At 40.7% G+C, this 18803-nt stretch overlaps 1 protein-coding gene and 1 long non-coding RNA gene across 8 annotated transcripts in view; one reads left to right on the top strand and one right to left on the bottom strand.

Annotated features, from left to right (window-relative positions):
• Positions 1 to 248: 248 nt before the first annotated feature.
• Positions 249 to 13151, bottom strand: LOC137481988 (uncharacterized). The gene is made up of 4 exons (XR_011003818.1): positions 12734 to 13151; positions 10901 to 11046; positions 1884 to 2143; positions 249 to 717 (listed from the first exon to the last, which is right to left on the bottom strand). It is a non-coding gene; the product is annotated as an uncharacterized lncRNA (long non-coding RNA).
• A 94-nt stretch (positions 13152 to 13245) lies between these two features.
• ZNF280D (zinc finger protein 280D) overlaps positions 13246 to 18803 on the top strand; it is a 49295-nt gene continuing 43737 nt past the window's right edge. For 2 of the 7 annotated variants that reach the window (XR_011003816.1, XM_068204032.1), the window contains exons 1-2: positions 13246 to 13349; positions 18134 to 18285. Coding sequence is in view for 6 of the 7 variants with exons in the window: in XM_068204032.1 (XP_068060133.1) it covers positions 18141 to 18285 (145 nt within the window). In the remaining variant the exon portion in view is untranslated. Of the gene's footprint in view, positions 13447 to 18133; positions 18286 to 18803 lie in introns of those variants that run through there. The other 5 variants (XM_068204037.1, XM_068204034.1, XM_068204031.1 and 2 more) reach the window with 4 other exon arrangements.

The following is an 18803-nucleotide window of genomic DNA, read 5'->3' as shown; positions in this document are numbered from 1 at the left end:
TGTAGCTCGGTACTGCTTGCCCAGGTCTCTGCCTAAACATTTAAAAGCTGTCTGAGAGCTGAGGGAAGCTCAAATACTGACTTTGCTGGAACCTGCTGAGGCTGCAGCTCTCCCTGTTTGTACTTTCCAATTTTTCATTAGTAGTTCCAATCTCATTATGTGGTAACAGCTACAGAGCCAAAGACTTGTACCATTGCTTCAACTGGAACAGCATTAGAGCTGCTATGGTTTGTGTCAGGGTCGACTCAGTGCAAAACTTAAGGGGCATCACTGCAAACTGAGGTTTTCCATTTCTCATGAGAATGGCCCTGAGCCTGTACAAGCTGTAATATTTCAATTTTATAGATGAGAGAGATTAAATTATTTCTTTTGATATTACAGATATGTCCAGGATGTCCAGAAATTTATATTCTCGCCCTAATACTGCAACAGGAAAACAAAAAATCAAGGGGAGAAAACATTTAGAAATTATTGTAACTACATCTTTTTTTTGCCCTTTGAGGATTTTGTTTTCAAGCAATGGCTTCCTCTAACAGCTTTTAATACTTAACTAGTCATTTTCATCAGCATGGAGTTGTTCTAATTTGCTACTTCTATGTTCCAATTATGAAATATGACAGAATTCTAAATATTTAATGGGAATGGGATTATTACCAATGTGCCCTTGTTGCAAGCTGCATTGTTATCCTCTTTAGTATTGTAAAATATATGATGTACCTGTAGAAAAGAGACCTTAGTAGAGCATACAGATGGAATTGAATTCCTAAAGCAGTCATAGGTTTGCAAGTGTTATTCTCAAGGTCTCAATACAGGTTCTTCAGATTATTATACAAGAACATTGGTGAAAAAAGGCTTTGCCCACCTTCTTTTAATACAGTAACTCCACATATCATTCAAAGATACACTGGTACAAAATGATCAGTTTGATTACACCCTAAAATTGATGTTTTAGTTGATGTGCAATGTATTATAAGTTTATAATTTAATATTTTACTGTATGGGATGTATTTCTTGCAGATTACAATGACCCTGAGGTTATTTTGGTTCTTGCTCACATTTTAAATGAATTCTTCTAATATCCTTTGACAAAGGTCAGATTCAGACAAAGGTGTATACAGAAATACTGTCATTTAAAATGGAATAATACAAAACATTATGGTTTTACAATGAGAATCATGTAGTGAGACCTTTGCTTCATGTGTAAATCCACTGAATGAAGATATTATAGTATCTGGTAGTCAGTGCAAGAACTTGGGGGTGGAAAGCCTCCTAGATTATTCACTTAGTATTGGTGCTTTTTGTAAGAGAAATCTATGCTGTTAGAAAAACACAGATTTTTGTTTAAAGGTGATATAGCAAAAAGAAAAACAACTGCTTTATGGCTCCCACGGTAAGCTTTTCCCACCAAAAGCACCAATTCTAGGTTGGCAGTGTATCAGCAATGGTTGAAATTAAAATCTTACTGGCCCCTTCAATAATGTAGCAAATTGGATTTTGATATAAGCAAGACATAAAAATAGAACAGCAGCCCAAAACATTCACTGCTCATAGGAAAATATAGAGACAAGTTTGCAAAGTACTTCAGGTTGTGTTACAGGTCAAGCTCTACCAATGTTAAATCAGTTGTGGGAAGAGGAAAGTCATGACAAAGTCAGATTTCCTTTATAGAACACCTGATGAGACCAACAGAGTTACTCATACAACAGAGAAATTGCAGCAACCATAGACATAGGCTGCATTAAGAATAACTAAAATTTGTTATACAGTGGCCAAGAAGAACATGAAATGACATTATTTCTGAGTTGCTGTAGTGAAGTGAGATACACGGTTCATCTCACGTAGTAAAAGCAAGAGTTCTGCCAAAACAGCAATAAACTACCCACCTTCTTTTCTGCTGCCCAATGTTCTCAGGGCCACTAGAGACAAAGATCAGGCCCGTGTCAGTCACTGGTTCCTACTGCTTTCATTGCACTGTAAGTCACAGCAGTTCCACCTGGATCTGCTGATGCAAAAGCTAACTTTCATCTCTCACGGGTCTCTTCTCATTTCTGTGAGGCACTGTCACAGACCAGGCTATCTCCTGTGCCCAAGCATCCACTTATTCAGCCATCTTGCCAGCTCTCATTCTTCTGGATCTTGACTACTGCAAATATAAAGCAAATCAAAGGCTTTTTTAAAAGCTTTTTTCCTCATTAACTGAAGACCTTCCTCCTCACTTCAGCCTCATGCTGAGGTTGTGTCCAGGTGACAGCCAGGATAGCATCTAACCCTTCCATTAGTTAAAAAGACTTACTTCAGACTATTCCTTAAAATCCTCATCATGTCCACTTTCTCACTATACCATATAAAAAAGTCCAACAAGAGTAATCAGAAATCAAGCATAATGTTTGCATTGGACAGGTGGTTTCCCTGAAAATGGTGAATGAATCAATGTATTTTTCAAATGGTGAGCACGAAGTCTAATTAAGATCTGGCTTTCCATAGAAACATGGAAATCAGATGGTTTTAGCAGGGTGGCAGGGTGGTTTTAGCCCTGACTTCAACTACTGGGAATTAGGAAATGGAATTAGGTTGCATATGGATGTTAGACTTCTTAATGACTCATGAAAACAAAAAAAGTAGTTAGGCACAAAGAGTATCAAATAAATTTGGGTCTGTTTTTTGCTATGAAAAAAACTCTGAAGAGGTTGTGTCCTATCTGTATGAGACAGATGACAGAAGAAAAGTATAACTTAAAACTGATGTCATCACAATTATTGCTATTCTGCATCTGCCTAATTTCTAGTTGCTTAATGTAGTTGTTTAACTTCTCTTCAGAAAGGATTTTAATTTATGTTATCTGTTATAATTTTCTCAGTATTCTCTAAAATTCATAAGAAATGGAACCAAAACAATAAATATCTGAGTAAAAACACTGCAGAAACCTTACTAATATAAAACCATTTTATTTTAACAAGCTACAGTAGAAATCCATAAAATTAAATAACTTATGCAAATCAGCACAATATTGTATTTCTAGACAGTGAGGAAGCTATGTTGTGTTAAAGGATACAAAAATATCTGGGGGTTGATGTTTAAAATTATCAGTTTATCATGTAAGTACATTTTATTCCTCTCCTAAATAGTACCAAATTGAAAGTATCTTAGAAGAATTAGATGACTATATGATTCCACAATAGCAGTATCTCTTCCCCTATTACAGATCATTAGGAGGTTAACCATGTGAATGAATGAATGTGGCTGCTCCTGCAAATTGTTTTCAATTAGCTGTTGAAATAGAAAACTCATCTGAGAAACTGCCCTAAAATAATAACACAAGTTTCCCAAGCGAGCACTTTGCCACTGAACAAGAGCAATCCTGTAGTTTAAGCCACTAGAGACAGTTTATAATTAATGCTCGATTTTTCACAGGTGCATTTTTTATATATTTTGTCAGGGTATTGGCATTTTGTCTGAAAGCTGCAGCTTTGGTCCACACAGCTTATATTGATAGAAGCAAGGTGTGATGTTAAATGTGTAGATGATTTCCACTTGGTTAACTTCCAGAAAGATTATTTTATTTAAAAATTAACCTTTTGTCAATGCCAATAAGTCTTCTCTATAATAATAGCTCTGAACAGAAGGCTAAGTATCATTGCTTCATATATACAACTTCTTGATATTCTTCTTGGTAACTCATACTTCTCTTTCCTGAAAAATAAAATATTACCCTATCTTGAACATCAAAGTGATGAGCTGTTTCTCACTGACTTGTACATGGCCTTTTAAAACACTGATTCTGGGGACTGGCAGACCCGGTGAATAATTCTGGCTTACAGTAAAGCATATGTCCAGTGTTTACAGCAGTTTGGAAAACATGCCAAAATACTGCTTTTTAAAATTCTGTCATATTCACAGAGGTACCTTGTTTATTGTAGAAGTTTAATATCTGTACTCCACCTGTCTAAACAGAAGCAGAGCAGTTGACTGATTCATGGTTAATGCTTCCCAAGGAACCTGTATACTAGAAGTGGCACACTGGAGAAAACAACTAGTCTGACATCTTTTGTTTGTGAAAATGAAATTAATCACAAACTACAAATTGTTTAGGGCTTCAGTGTGTTGACAGATATTCAAGGTCTAGAAAAAATATTTTTTACTGCACACATATTTGTACTAATACAGTAGCATAATTAAGGAAATCACCCTGCAAATGTCTGCTGCAGGCACATAAAAACCATTTGTTAGAAATCTGTGGCATGCAGAATGTTATGATCAAGATCCCTTAAAGAATTCTGTGCAGATTCTGTTCACCTGTATTTTTTTTGTCAGGATGGATTTTATTGCCATTGCATTGTTGTGATTTAATACTGCTTTTTCATAAAATGTAAAGTTAATCTATGGCTGTTTTAACACCAGAATGGCATTTCTGCTGTCCTCAGTCACAAGAATTTTCAGCCAGTGCCTATGCAATACTATCAATTGTAATGTTATATGAAATTCCAGTTTCTCTCTGTAAATCCTCACTCAGAGATCAAACAAGCATCTGTGAAACTTGGTTCTCCTATAACTCTACTGTTTAAGATGTAGCTCTACAACCTTTTATTGCTAGAGGCTCTGATGCCATGTTGCCCTCTATTGCTACTAGCCCATTATGTGAGCCCACAACACACTGGGCTGTAGCTGGGCTGAAAAGTTACATTGGCCAGCCAGACACAGAATTTGAAGACAGAAATTAAAGGATATTTTTACTAATTTTATGTGTTTACGCAACCCTGGAAACAGGGACATTAATAGGGCAAATTGAGCGGAAATGGAGAACTATGGAGTGTTGAGATAAAGAAAACAGAGCAAAGATACTGACCTTGAAGTGAGGTTAGCACAGAAATTCTCAGAAAAAGAAAGAGCTATAATTTCTAGTTTGAAACTTAAGACTATTATTATTTTAAGAATACTTGTAGGACTCAGAAAAGTAATATACAGATATTCAGCAAAATAGTTCTGTTTGTGAAAAACAGCTAAGAAATGTTAGAGGTGACAGAATGACACACAGAGTGTCATTTGGACTTCAGTTGTCATTTGGGAGCCAGCTCAAACTCTGATTGCTCATGTGCTATCCATGCCCTCGGAGTTCAGGAGTTCAGTGCTTTCCTTCTCTTACCTCAGGTCCGTGAGAATCACAACAAATGAAACTTGACTCTTTCTTACAAACTGATGGAAGCTAGATATGTAGCACTTCCCAGACCTCTCCTGAAGAGAATGAGCATCTCTTCATCATAAGTCTCATCCTGGGTATTTTCTTTAACAAAAATTTGAAGCTCTTAATTACTTTAAGGGAGTATCTACTATTTTATCAAATTTGTCTCAAATCAGCCTACGTGCTCAAAACCTAGTAACAGGGCATGTGTGCTATGGTTGCACAAATCTCCTTTCCTTAGTAAACTAGGCCAAATACCTCTAAGAAGCCAAATGAAAGTTTAAACTTCTAGAAATGACATTAAAAATAATTTCTTTTAGACAATCCTACCAAATTTAGTATCATGTTAATCCTACTATTCAAATGTGAAGGAATAAACAAAAAATTATAATCTTTACATGAATTTTTGACTCTTACTCTATGCTTCTACATGACAAGCAATTTTCAATCAAGCTGTTTAGAACACCTGAGATATGCCCCAGCAAATGACTGCCCAGTCAATACTGACACGAATGAGGCATGCATCACCATGACATTCAGATGCATTTTGCATTTTGATTGAAGAACAAACCACTCCAGGCTGTCAGACACGTGTAGCCCAGGTAGGATACATGCATTCTGCTTTGTACTTTGGCAAGGGAACTCTAAACTGGCTACATTTTAGTCGAGGACCTAATATTCAAGAATCTGGAGATTATGGAGAGCCTTGATAATATCAACTCTGTTTTAGAGTCGCTGCTTACAATTTCGTTTTGTAGGTTTTCTTGAAGAATACAAAAACTTCTAAAAACACTGTATACCCAAAGAAGGGAGCCTGAAGTAAAGATAAACAAGTTGACTGCTGAATACTGAGGCAAAAAGGAAACAGCTGTGTAGATATGAGGCCCATTGGACAGCTTTATAAATAGAAGTCAGCGGATCACAACAAACCCCCAAACGAAACAGCACAATCTTGTTTTTACTAGGGTTTTAAAAAATTTATAATTTTACTATTTTAAAGTTATCATTCATGTGTTACAGAGGAAGTTTCTAAAACTGTAAACTGTAAAACTGAGCCTGGTAAAAGAAAAAGCTGTTTAAAGAAAGGCAACGATACAGTAGTCAAATGAAATAAAGTATTTAAGAGGGCAATACTTCTGCTTGTTCCTAAACTTCATAAAGCAGCATTAATGCAAAACCCCAGGACACGACTGGCTAGATTCATAAGCAAGCAAAGGAAACTGGAAGTGATGCCACCTTTCATCCAGAAGTCCAGTCACTAATGCATTCATCTAGGAGAAGGCACCAGACAGAGAAGACCCGTGTCTATTTGAGGAGATTTTCAGAAGGGATTTTGAAATAAACCTCCTTGTTTTGTTTCATCTAAGTGTACACAGAGTCAGAATGACTCAAGTCTGATATGTAAACCACAAACTGGGGAGATAGATGGGACATCCTAGACTTTTAATCTCTGATCAGATAGACATTTAACATTCTTGAAGTGAAAAAGCTAAATCAGAGAAGAGTAGCCCAAATATCCTGTGAAACTCTGGTTAGATCAGATCTGTGGGAAGTGTTGAGCTTACAAAAAATAAGACGTGTCCCCTTACAGACTGTAACTGATTGCCTACTGGATAAGACAGCAATTCCTGTTGTTTTCTGTTTTGTTATCCTACTATTTTCTTTCCTTTCAGTTTGGCAGCCAGCCTGATAAATAAAAATCAGTTATTGGCACAGACTTTCCCAGAATTCATGGACAAGTTTTACAGATGTGATGATAATGCCAAGAAATTAGCTTCAGTTCTAGTTTTCTTAACAGAAACTCCTAAGCAAACACATTATTAAAGAACATAAAGAAATTTAACAATCTAAAGGTGTGTCACTTCCTTCTTACAGTGATTGATCCGGAGTTGCTGATACCTCAGAAGAAATTTTGAACAATATTGTGCTAAAGGACTATTACATGTAACAGATTTTCTGTCTTTATTGCTTATAATAAGTTTGGGGGTTTTGAATGATGAGAAAACTCTGCTCAGAAGCTTAGTAATGTGTTTCTATGTTTATTTGTCAGGTATTTTCAAATTCATCCCAATGGCAACTCCTTGTGAGACAATGTGAGTTATTTTTATGATGTCAAAGTAGAAGCATCATTTATCACTTCCAGTACTCTCTGCAATGGTTTAAAAACTGCATTGGAACATTGGACTTCTACAAGTTTTAACTCACATTTTTGGAGTTGTCTTTTCTTTTTTCTCTTTGTCCCTTCCCTTCCCTTCCCTTTTTGAAGGAATTATCCTACTTTTGTCTTCTCAAAAGAATGTGGTTTGCTTGTATAATCCTATATGAGCAATGGTTAATATTTTGCATGAGTTAATTAATTTTTACAAATCACAACAAAAGGAAGCATCATAGAAGAAATTTTCACTTCCTGTTAACAAGGGCACAAGCTGCTGAATATCTGTTCACCATATTTTAATGAACTACAGTATCTTGGCAAAATAACAGACAACACCCTTTCTTTCTCTGAGAAGGCTTGTGAGAGAGGAAAACAATCTAGCTGTAGGATTCTTGCAGTACAGCTGTTGTCAGTATGACAGTTGCTGTCAATAAGACAACTGCTCCAATAAATATATATTACTCTTTTTTTCTTTAAGCAGTAAATATGACTGCAAACTTTACTTAGTAGTGTAATTTTTCAACAAGATCTCCAGGTCATTTGTTGAGTTGGTGTTATGTCTGGAATCAACTCAGTGGAACAATGTTCTTTACTGCTGAATTAATTGAGCAGAAGTGGATGCAGAGGCTAAACCAAAGAGCTGTTTCCTTGGATCTTCTTTACTATGTGGATTACATACAGCAGTAGACATTTTGGATTGAATTTCTTTGAACAGGAAGGATAAAAATCCAACAGACAAGGTGTATGCCCTGTGTCTCTGCTCTGAGAACTGGGTGAGGAGTTGCAGTAAGTAGATGTACATAGCATCCTTTTTCCAAGACCAGTTTCTTAAATAAAAACTAAATTATCTCAAGGCTTATTTCTTTATGTTAATCTACTGAACTTCTTTTAACCTGAAGCTGCCATGGAAAACATGAAAAACTCCTCTGAAAAAAAAAAAAAAATTCTTTTGCTCCCAAATGAACAAACTGGATTTTTAATAGTGATGGCTCTGTAGGCATTTTCACTCTGATACAGCTCATCCAACTCACACATTTCTTGTAACTTCAAGCAGTTTAGACTGTGTATTCATATGGTGAGTTAGGGTAATCTTAACAGGAGAAACACATACATGCTGATGAGATACTGGCTCTCCTATATGCTAATTTTTTATTATTATTCTGCATAATTATATGTTGGAAGTGTTTAAAAAGGCAAATTATGGTTTGGGTTGGAGTTTTCTTCTTCACTTACAGAAGCATACTTCCAAAGACTGGAAGCTTATGCTTTCTTCAGGGTTGCACACTTGAGACTTTTCATACTGTCTTGAAAAGGACACTATAAACATGTTACATGTGCCTAACAAGCATTACAAAATAATGTTATAAACACATTAGATCACCCCTCAGTGTTTATACTTGTGTCAAATTCCTGAAGGTATGATACTGTAAGAACAAACCACAGCAGACTAAATGCAATCAATTTTACAAGCGTACCTTATGGAATAAATGAGTAAACCATACATGTGTTGAATAATGTTTGTGTTGCAGATGTTCATTTAGTATCTGTTTGTGCATTCATAGTTACAGGCTTCCCTCTGAACTTATCTATTGTAATGAAGCTTTGGCAGCAGCTCCAGTTGCAATGTCATACGGGTTGGTACTTGCTGACTGTGTCTAGTGCCTCAAAGAATAACAAACAATATTAAACAAACCCAAACTTCAGTGCTAATGAGCAAGACCTCCCCACTCTGCTCCAGGTGTTTTACTGACATACAAAATCAAGACTAGACAATTGCCCTCAGACTCACAGATCATGTTCAAATAATGACTACACACAACATGGAGTTTAGGAGAGTTTAAATTAAAAATAATAATATAAAAATCATCATTAGTGTATTTGTCACAGTAATTTAGTAGTGCTTCCCCCAGTTTTCTTAAACTGCAACAAGCGATAGAAGCAGTTTGGTCCATTGAAGGATATGGCAATCAATCAATTTCTCTGGCACAGATTGTGCTTTTTAAGGCAAAACCCAGAAACTGATGAGAGATTGCTGTCAATACCTTTCTACAGGTGAAGGAATGTCTCTTTAGCAATTGAGTTCCAGGCTGGTAGACTGTAATAACAGATTAAGTAATTCAGACTAGTTAAATTTCAAGCTCAGCTGCACTGCTACAGTCAACAGTGCATGAACGCTACCCAACTGCATGAAATTCAATTGTTCTATCAGCTTCTGCTAAGCTTTTCTTTAGAGTGTATCATATGTTTGCAGTTTCCCCTGTAATTCTTTTGTAATTATGGGGACTATTTCCTATTCTTTATTAATTTGTGATTTAGAGTTATGAATGATTATTAATTCTCACTTGATAAACTGGTTGCTCCTATGCCTTTGTGGGATGGTGTGACACATTCACAGTAATCTGTCTAAGGACTTAGGGCTTTGCAGGACAGACAGTAAGCAATTGTGCACCACTGGAATGCAAAAATTTAATTACTAAAATCTACAGAGTGCATTGTGGTTTTGTTATTTCGCAATTTTTCAATGTTTTACCTTATAATCTTCATATTCTCTTTATGTTTGTCTTGTTTTAGAAGGAACATAAACACCTGCAATGATTTCTCAGTAGGTAAATTAGTAGTTGAAAATGTGTGTTTCAAGTAAATGGACTATTTCCCAGTCACTTCCACTTCAAATAAGTTTAACTCTGGCTCCTATTTTTTTGCTCTGTTTTCTGCCTAATATTAAGAATATTTCTTTCTTTTTTTCATCCTTCTCTGGCAGAAGGGCACAGTTTAGTAATTAGCTACTAAATCGTAATAACCAAATGATTTAATGACATAATCACTAAGCAGCAATTATTTAATTACTATTGAGTTTTGTCCTTCACTTCTCTAAGGTTCCAAACTACTCTGGAAGCATCTCAAGGCAAAAGATATTAGTTAAAATGAACAGAATATTTTCCAGTATAAACACAGTACTAAAATCTTTAGCGCTTAAGCTCACAAGGAGAGGGACACTTCACTCATTCATTTGAAAAAATACCTATATTTGAGAGGGAATTTACACTAAATAAACTGCGTATATCTGAAGGTAGTTATGGCAGATAGTACAACAATAAGTTGTGAGAAGTATGGCCTGAAAAAGTTGAGATGTAGATTACATGTAGATGTTTAGTATTTTCCTATTATTTATCTTCAAAAATTACCAGAAATATTTTCATATTTTACTAAATGATCATACTTTGGTGGAAGGTTTTTTTGTATTTGTTTTTTCTTTGGGTTTTTGTTTCTTTGGGTTTTTTTTTTTGTTTGTTTGTTTGTTTTCGTTTTGCTTTTGTTTTGGGGCTTTTTGCTTGTTTGTTTTTTTTTTTTTTAACTTTTCATTGGTTGGTTTGCTGGGGGCTTTTTGTTGGTTGAGGTTTTCCTGTTATTTTTGGAGTTTTTAAATTCAGGGAATAACAGACAGAAAACCTGAAAAAAAAACCCCAAATTCAAACTCAGGAGCATTCTTAGTTATTGGCCAGGGTAAGACCATACTATAGACAAAAAGGCATGAGAAAACTGCATTACTTTTCTTCACATTATGTCACCTTTCGATTCAGAGATTTTCATATGCAAATTTTGAGGCGAGGGAAACCGTAGCACTGGGAGGTCCTGTGCTCCAGGGCTGTTTTCTCCAGCAACTGTGACTCCATCGCCCAGGTAAGGCTGTGTCCAGCAGCCCTGCGACATCCCACTGAAAGTACTGGGAATGTTTTACTCAGTGAAGCTTTTAGAAGAGTTGATAATGTATTTGACTGATATTTAAGCCAGCGGATGAGAACACAGGTGCACAACGAACCTTTAGTCTGAACAGCATTTAGTATCTGTGCTGCTCCACTGACTGCAGCAGCATGCTGTGTGCTATAGTCTCCGCTGTCTGTATTCGATGTCCGCTCCGGGCACAGCTGTCCCTGGCTTTGTTCGGCCACAGGACTGTGGGGAGTTCCCGCTGCTGGCGCTCGGCTGCCCCGCGGGGAAAGGCAAGGCCTGCCCGCCCCCCGGGGAAAGGCCTGCCCGCCCCGCGGGGAAAGGCCAGGCCTGCCCCCCGGGGAAAGGCCTGCCCGCCCCGCGGGGAAAGGCCAGGCCTGCCCCCCGGGGAAAGGCCTGCCCGCCCCCCGGGGAAAGGCCTGCCTGCCCCGCGGGGAAAGGCCTGCCCGACCCCCGGGGAAAGGCCAGGCCTGCCCGCCCCGCGGGGAAAGGCCAGGCCTGCCCGCCCCGCGGGGAAAGGCCTGCCCGCCCCGCGGGGAAAGGCCTGCCCGCCCCGCGGGCTGCCCCGCGGCGGCACCGCCGGCTCAGCGAGCGGGGCCTGCGCCCGGGCTCCCCCTGACGGGAACCGTGCTGGGCCCCGCGGCCCGCCCGGCACCGAGACGCGTTTTTGAAGAGCCCGTTCAGTGCTAGCAGCTCCGGGGGCAGCTGCAGTTCGAGCTGCAGGCTCAGCTCTGGGCGAGCAGGAGAGCTCCGGCAAGAAGCCATGAACTGCCGACCCTTTGCCAAAGGGCTCGGGGACCAGCGGCCTGGCCAGGTGAGGGACGCACACAGACGTTGGCAAGAGCCGACGACCCCAGAGCTTCATACCCTTAGACTGTGAGGGTATAAAAACCTCAGGGGTCCCTCCTGAGAGGTACCCTGCTCGAGCTGGTATTTTATGGTTTAGTTACTAGACCACGATAAAATTATTTTAAGGATCGGGACATCTGAGGCATTGCTAAATAAAACCTGTGGCCGAGGTGGTAAGGAATATGGTCTGGGTCAGTGTGGGAGGTGCAGCTGTGAAGGGGCTTTGGTCCCAGCTCAAGTGGTGCGAATGTGACAGCCAGAGTGGTTCCAGGTAGTGGAGCACACAATCTTAGAATGGTTTGGGTTGGAAGAGATCTTAAAGATCATCTAGTTCCAAACCTCCTGCTGGGAGCAGGGGACATGTAAAATGAGACCAAGTTGTAAAATGAGGCCAAGGTGAGACCATCCAACCTGGCATTGAACATGTCCAGAGATGGGACAGCCACAATTTCCCTGGGCAACCTATTCCAGAGCTTCACCACTCTCACAGAAAAGAATTTTTTCCTTAATATCCAATCCAAACCTACTCTCTTTCAATTTGAACCCATTCCCCCTCGCCCTGTCACTGCATGCTCGTGGTAAACAGTTTGCCTCATCTTTCCCGGAAGTTCCCTTCACTTACTGAAAGGTTGCAATTAGGTTACTATGAAAATCTTGTCTTTTCCAGGCTGAACAATCCCCAATCTCTAAAGCCTTTCCTCATAGGAGAGGTCTCTGTACCTCTGATCAATTTGGTGGCCTTCTCTGGACTTGCTCCAACAGGTCAATGTCCTTCCTGTGCTGGGACCCCAGAAAGAGATGCAGTACTGGAGGTGGAGCCTCACCACAGTGGAGGGGCAGCATCCTCCCTCCCATGCTGCCCATGCTGCTTTGGATGCAGCCCAGGCCACGTTTGGCTTTCTGGGCTTTAAGTGAGCATTGACAGCTTATGTTAAGCCTTGACTCCAACAGCACTTCCAAGTCCTTCATGGCAGGGCTGCTCTCAACCAGTTCAGTCCCCAGCCTCTGTTAATACTGGCAGGTTTCCCTAACAGCATGGCAGTGGCCCTGTGTGCCCCCAATGAAGCAGAGAGCAGGCAGCACAAGGCTGGGCTGGGGCTGCTGGGCATGAGGCCTGGCCCACAGCAGCAGTGTAGCACCGGGTCACGAGGCCCAAAACCAGCAGCAGTTCCTGGGAGCGGGACTGTGAGGCGCGGGACATGGCGGCGGTGCTCAACCAGGCTGCGAGGCCCGACACATGGCGGCGGTGCCGTCCCGGGGTGTGAGGCCCAGCACATGGCGCCGGCCCCGCCCCGGCCAGGCCCCGCCCCGATCGCGGGCACCGCGATGTGTCCGACCCGCGGTTCCCGTCAGGCAGCGCGCGGGGCCGCGGCCGCCCCCGCCTCCCGCCCGCGTTCCCTCAGCGGCGGCGGCGCTGAGGTGGCGCCGCGCCCCGGTGAGGTGAGCGAGGCGCCTCAGCTGGTGCTGTCCCATCCCCCGCCGGCCCGGGCGGCAGGGAGTAGCGGTCCCGCCGCGGCCCCTACGGACGCGCAGCACGGTAAGGTCAGCCCGCTCCGTGCCCCCAGCCCGCCCTGCCGCGCTCCCTGGGTGGCGGGAGCGGCGCTCGGCGGGGACGGACGCGGGGGATTGTCGCCGGCAACACCGGCGCCATCTTAGGTCGGAGCGTGGCCTGGCGTCCCCGAGCGGGGCCCCCGCGCCGTGAGGGCCCCCCGAGCCGCCCGCGGGCCGCGCTGGCACCGGATGGTTCTGCCCTCGGGGGCGGCCCGGGCAGGGCTCGCTCCGCCCGTAGTTGGCCGCGTGGGGCCCTCCGTGGGCCCCGGGCGTTAACAGCAGGAGCGGTGCTGGCGGCGCAGCTGGGCTCGGCCTCCTCCCCGCCGGCCGCGGTTCTGCCGTGCGGGCCTCGCCCAAACCGGCGCCTTCAGCTCGAGCCGAGTGCCGGCGGTCACCCTCGCGGGGGGCGGGACGCGGGGCGGTCAGGCTGGAGCGGCAGCTGGCCTCGCGACTCGGCTGCTCCCACGGCCTGCTACCACTGCGGCTCGGCGGCGTGAGCTGCTGGCGGGCTGGCACCGCCGATATTGCCCTTCCCTAGGCGGAGCTTGTGCCTTCTCATGGCACAGAGGGCAGCTCGGCCGCTGAGGTTTGTGTTTGAGGAAAGTGGGTTTATGCTTTGTTTTTTTACAATTTTCAGGTGCGCTTTCAGCATTGTTTCTTTGCTTCTAAACAAATGCAGCCCTCAATTAAAACCCCGTTGTTTCCAGTCCTGGTGGAGCTGTGGATTGCACACCCTTCATCAACTAATGTGGTGCAAAGTTATGTGCCTGTATGGAACTTTATCTGAGAAATACATCATGTAGTCCATTGTATGATCTGTGTTGTAAATAAGATAAGATCCCTGGGCATTTGAAATGCAGCTATTAAAGTGGGGGAAAAATTACTTGAGTAACAAATGATAGCCATACAAGATGTGGCTAAGGTCACTTGGTCTGTTCAGCCTAGAGAAGAAGAGACTGAAGGGAGCCCTCATGGCAGTACTCATGAGGGGAAGAGGAGGGACAGACACTGATCTCTGTGGTGACCAGTGACAGGACCCAAGGGAATGGTTTATAGTTGTGCCAGGGGAGATTTAGGTTAAATATTGGAAAAAGATTCTTCACCCACAGAATGGTTGGGCACTGGAAGAGGCTCTTCAGTGAAGTGGTTACAGCACCAAACCTTACAGTTCCAGAAGAATTTTGTCAGTGCTCACAGGCACATGGTAGGATTGTTAGGGATGTCAAGTGCAGGACTAAGAGTTGGACGCTGTTATCTTTGTGGGACCTTTCCAACTTGGAATATTCTGTGATTCTATTATGAAAAGGTGAAAGGCTAGTCTGAAAAATTTCTGGTTCATCTAAATGTCCTCACTCTTTAAGGTCACTACCAATTTCATTTTAGTTATTTGATTTTAAGGCAATCCAAGGAAGTTTTGAGTATTGGAAGGCTCACTTGAGCTTAACAGTGGAACAGACAAGTTCCCATTTGAAGATAACTGGATTTTCAATAACTCCTAAGTCTTACTGTGGCTGCATCTACTGTGATTTTCTATAGCGCCAATTTCTGTCCGTCCTTATGGTGATCTTCTACAGATCATTCTGCTGTTTTCACTACAGCTGTTACACTCTTGATACATTTACTAAAGTCAGATCATCTTTTGTTGTTTCTATGCGAGTGCTTTTAAAGCCTAACTTTAAAAAAAGAGGTTATAAATACAACTGGCTTTTAATAAAGTTAGGTCTTTTTAAACCTAACTGCCATGATAAAGATGGCTAAAATAGTGCTTTTAAGACAGTTCTTTCATCAGAAGCGTATTGCTGTTTACGGCCACAAGCTCTCATTTTGTAATCTTTCCTGTATCAGGTTTCTAGTTCATCACTTTTCTAGTAATTACAATAGTGTTCCAGGGACTTGTGTTTTTGCAGGTTATTGATTATTTGTACCTGACTAATGAACTTCCTTGGTTGTGCTTAGTTTTAGATGGGCAGTTGCTTATTAAAGCAATATCTTGATATAGTCTATAATGTTATTTTTAAAGTGTTTTAAAGAACTTGTTCACAATTTTGATGCTTTACCTTACGATACTGGTTTCAACGCTTTGATTCTATGCATATGGCATGGCATTGGATTTTGGACCTCTCAGTTCCATGGACTACCTTTAAGGAAATGTGTGTATAAACATGAATAGATGCTTATGCACATTAAAAAATGAGGAAGACCAAGTCTATTGTCAGTAGTTTTACTTTTCTTACACTGGTGTCTACACCACCACCGGGAAATATTTGAGCAGAGTGGAGGAACGATTCACTGTTGGTTTTGTCTTTGAGAGCACTGCTAGCGGGATTCCTAGAATACATTTTGTGTGTTAATGTAGTTAAAGAAGCTAAAAATTTGGAAGCTATTTGTACTCTAAAAATGGATGTAGATGTTTCCTTTGGCAATGGAGACCACTTGCAGGAGCTGTTCCTGCACATCTCCTCTAATCCAATCAATTACCCCTTACTGCAGTTTTGATTGTTCAGGTTACAAATTTTTGACCTCTTAGTTGTGCTGTTAAAACTGTTACTAGGCCAGGTTATTTTTAACCTGCCCTGCTTCACACCATAGTTCTGTGCAAAGTTGGGCTGGCATAACTGAGGATGCAGTGCAGGAGCAGGGCAGGAACTCATTAGGCCAGCTTTGTTCTCAGGAAAAAAAGAAGTAATTGAAAGCTTGGCTTCAACTTACGGCATTGTAATAAAAGAAAAATTAAGTTAAAAGATGTAAAATGAATCGTGATGTTTGCCTTTTAAAAGTTGTTCTGCATTTTGAGTCACCTTTAAGAGTATCTTAATGTGTATATCATGATGCATAAAATGAAATATCCATAAGAGGTATCACCAGTTGGTGTCACTTTCTAAAAGCCCATGGCTATGTTATCAAATTTCTTTTAACTGTATTTAAGAAAAAAAATCAGCTGTGTTATAGTGTAGGTGAGGTTATCACATGTATCTTGTTAGGATTCTGCTAACATATCATTGCTTGTGCCTATTTTGTGTTTTTAGTATAAATTGCATTGCATCCTCTGAGCACATTTTATAATTTATTCATTTTTCCCCCTGAGGTCAAGTAAAACTAAATTCTTAAAATAAAAACACTGCTCATTTATGTTGTCTGTTCTATAAAAGAAGTCTCTGAAATAGTAATTTATTTTGCTTTAAGCCTCTGTGTTATTAAAAAAAAAAGTGTTCTAAAGAATGTCCTACAGAGAAGGAGTTATACAGTTAGGCTTGATTCTCTTTCCAAGACCTGGCATGTGGCCTGTGTCGTCTCTGTCAAGTGGAAATTCACTTCTGAATCTACCTCTTTCCCCCATACAGTAATTTAGTTTAGTGTCCTGTTCTCTTCTTTCCTAGCACCATGTCTGACTTCAGCACCCGAAGCTGAGGAGGAAGCAGAGGGGAGTTCAGCTTTGTGTCATGAGTCTAGTGCTGGCCAGACACATAATACCCAGCATCAACAGAACAGGCGGGTGGGGATGCAAGCATCATCAAGTTACCCTAGGGCATTTTGCTCCTTTATTTCGTCTCAAGTCTTAACATGTGGTAACACCAGCAGCCCCATTCTCATACAAGTAGAGGATGATTGTCTACTCCCCTGTGATAAGCTGTTACAGACTAATTATTTCTGCAGTCTTACTAGATTATTGGTACTCCATGTAAAGAAATAGCAAAATTTCTTATTTATTTTATTATTCAGATATACATTCAAGGTTATGTTAAAGAATGTTAAATGAGAAAACTATCAGCCATCTCTGTTTATTTAAAAAACAAAATCAGTTGTGATAAGACATGCAGATGTAAATTTGGTTAATTCCAAAAAGTACATATTTTTCATGACTAGTTTTGTACATGACTTCTTTTAATGCAAGAAAACATCTATAGGCATGAGGGACTCCATCTAATGAGATCTGTGCAATTTTTTTTTCATGTCTTAATTGCTAATGGAAAGAGTATACAATGCAGTGTAGGTATGGCTTGGGGATTTTGCTGTTGTGAAGTTCTTTTCTTTGAAGTGTTTTTGTGGGTGGTTTGCTTGTTCTTGTTAATGTTGTTTTGTGGGTTTTTGGGAATTTTGTGTATGTTTTGTTGGGGTTTAAAGAAAACCTTCCTTTCTTAAAGAAAACCTTCCTTATGGGATGCCCGGTCAAAATCTTAGGAAAATTCGGAGGCTGTGGGTTTGGGTGGGATTTTGTTTTGTGTGTGTTGAGTTTTTTAAAATGCAAAGAGAATAAAGCTGTAATCGGTGTTTCACTAACTTAGTTATTTGCTTTGTAGAAGGCCTTCACTTGTGAATCACTTACCTGGAATAGAAGTATTTTTTGAAAGATACCTTTCACTGTGGTGTCAGAGGCTTCCTCTGATAGTTACTGGTGTTTTATACAAAAATAGCTTATATTCTGTGTAGGATATCTTTGGTCTTTTCTCTTTAATAGCAAAGATGAGCATCCAAGTATTTGTGAGAATGGTGGCGTCAATCTTTGAAGATCTCCTATGTCAGATCATGTTCAATCTGTAAAGAACGTGGAGGGAGGGAGACCATTCTATGGGAATTATTGACAACTGCAGTATTCCTTATTGAACAGTGAAGTATTTCATGAAAGTACTGAATGTTTTGGTATATGTGTTTTTTTGGTTTTTCTCACTGTCTAGTCTCAAGATGGCAGAATTATTTATGGAATGTGAAGAAGAGGAGCTAGAACCCTGGCAAAAGAGAGTGAGAGAAGTGGAAGAGGATGATGAGGACGATGACGATGAGCCAATCTTTGTTGGGGAAATCTCCAGCTCAAAGCCAGCTACTACATGTAAGACAACACTTTTCCATAACTTAAAACAGATCTTTCGAGGTATAGAAAGTTAAACTTAGTTTGGAAATATAGAATTCTTAATAGTACGACTTAAGACATTCCACACCTTAAAGCTATACCTCTGTGTCTTACTGAAAATCAGAATTCTTAAGAAATTCTGTCTTAAATCCCAGGTTATGCGCACAGCTCTGGTTACTTCTAACCTTATCTCTGAGGTCAAAATAAGGACATTTGAAGGTTTTAGCATTAGCAACAGAGTTTAAAAACCACTATATGCAATGCTGAAATCATGCATGCAATTGCTTACAGTATAGTTAAAATTTAGTTCTATATTTGGGAGTGTCTCCCTTCTAAAAGAATGTGCATGAATTTAAGTCTTCCTGTTACACTCCTTTTTTTTCTCCGCCCCTCATTTCATATGTTGAACATCATTCTGACAAAATCAAGGTAACTGTCTTCAGTGTCTATAATAAAAGTGAAGTCTGGAAAGTGAACTAATATGAAAGTACTGAAAG

Source organism: Anomalospiza imberbis, chromosome 13 (genome assembly GCF_031753505.1).
Source record: "Anomalospiza imberbis isolate Cuckoo-Finch-1a 21T00152 chromosome 13, ASM3175350v1, whole genome shotgun sequence".
NCBI classification, from domain to species: domain Eukaryota; kingdom Metazoa; phylum Chordata; class Aves; order Passeriformes; family Viduidae; genus Anomalospiza; species Anomalospiza imberbis.
The sequence above is the reverse complement of the archived record's forward strand: the minus strand, read 5'-3'. Positions and strand labels throughout refer to the sequence as shown.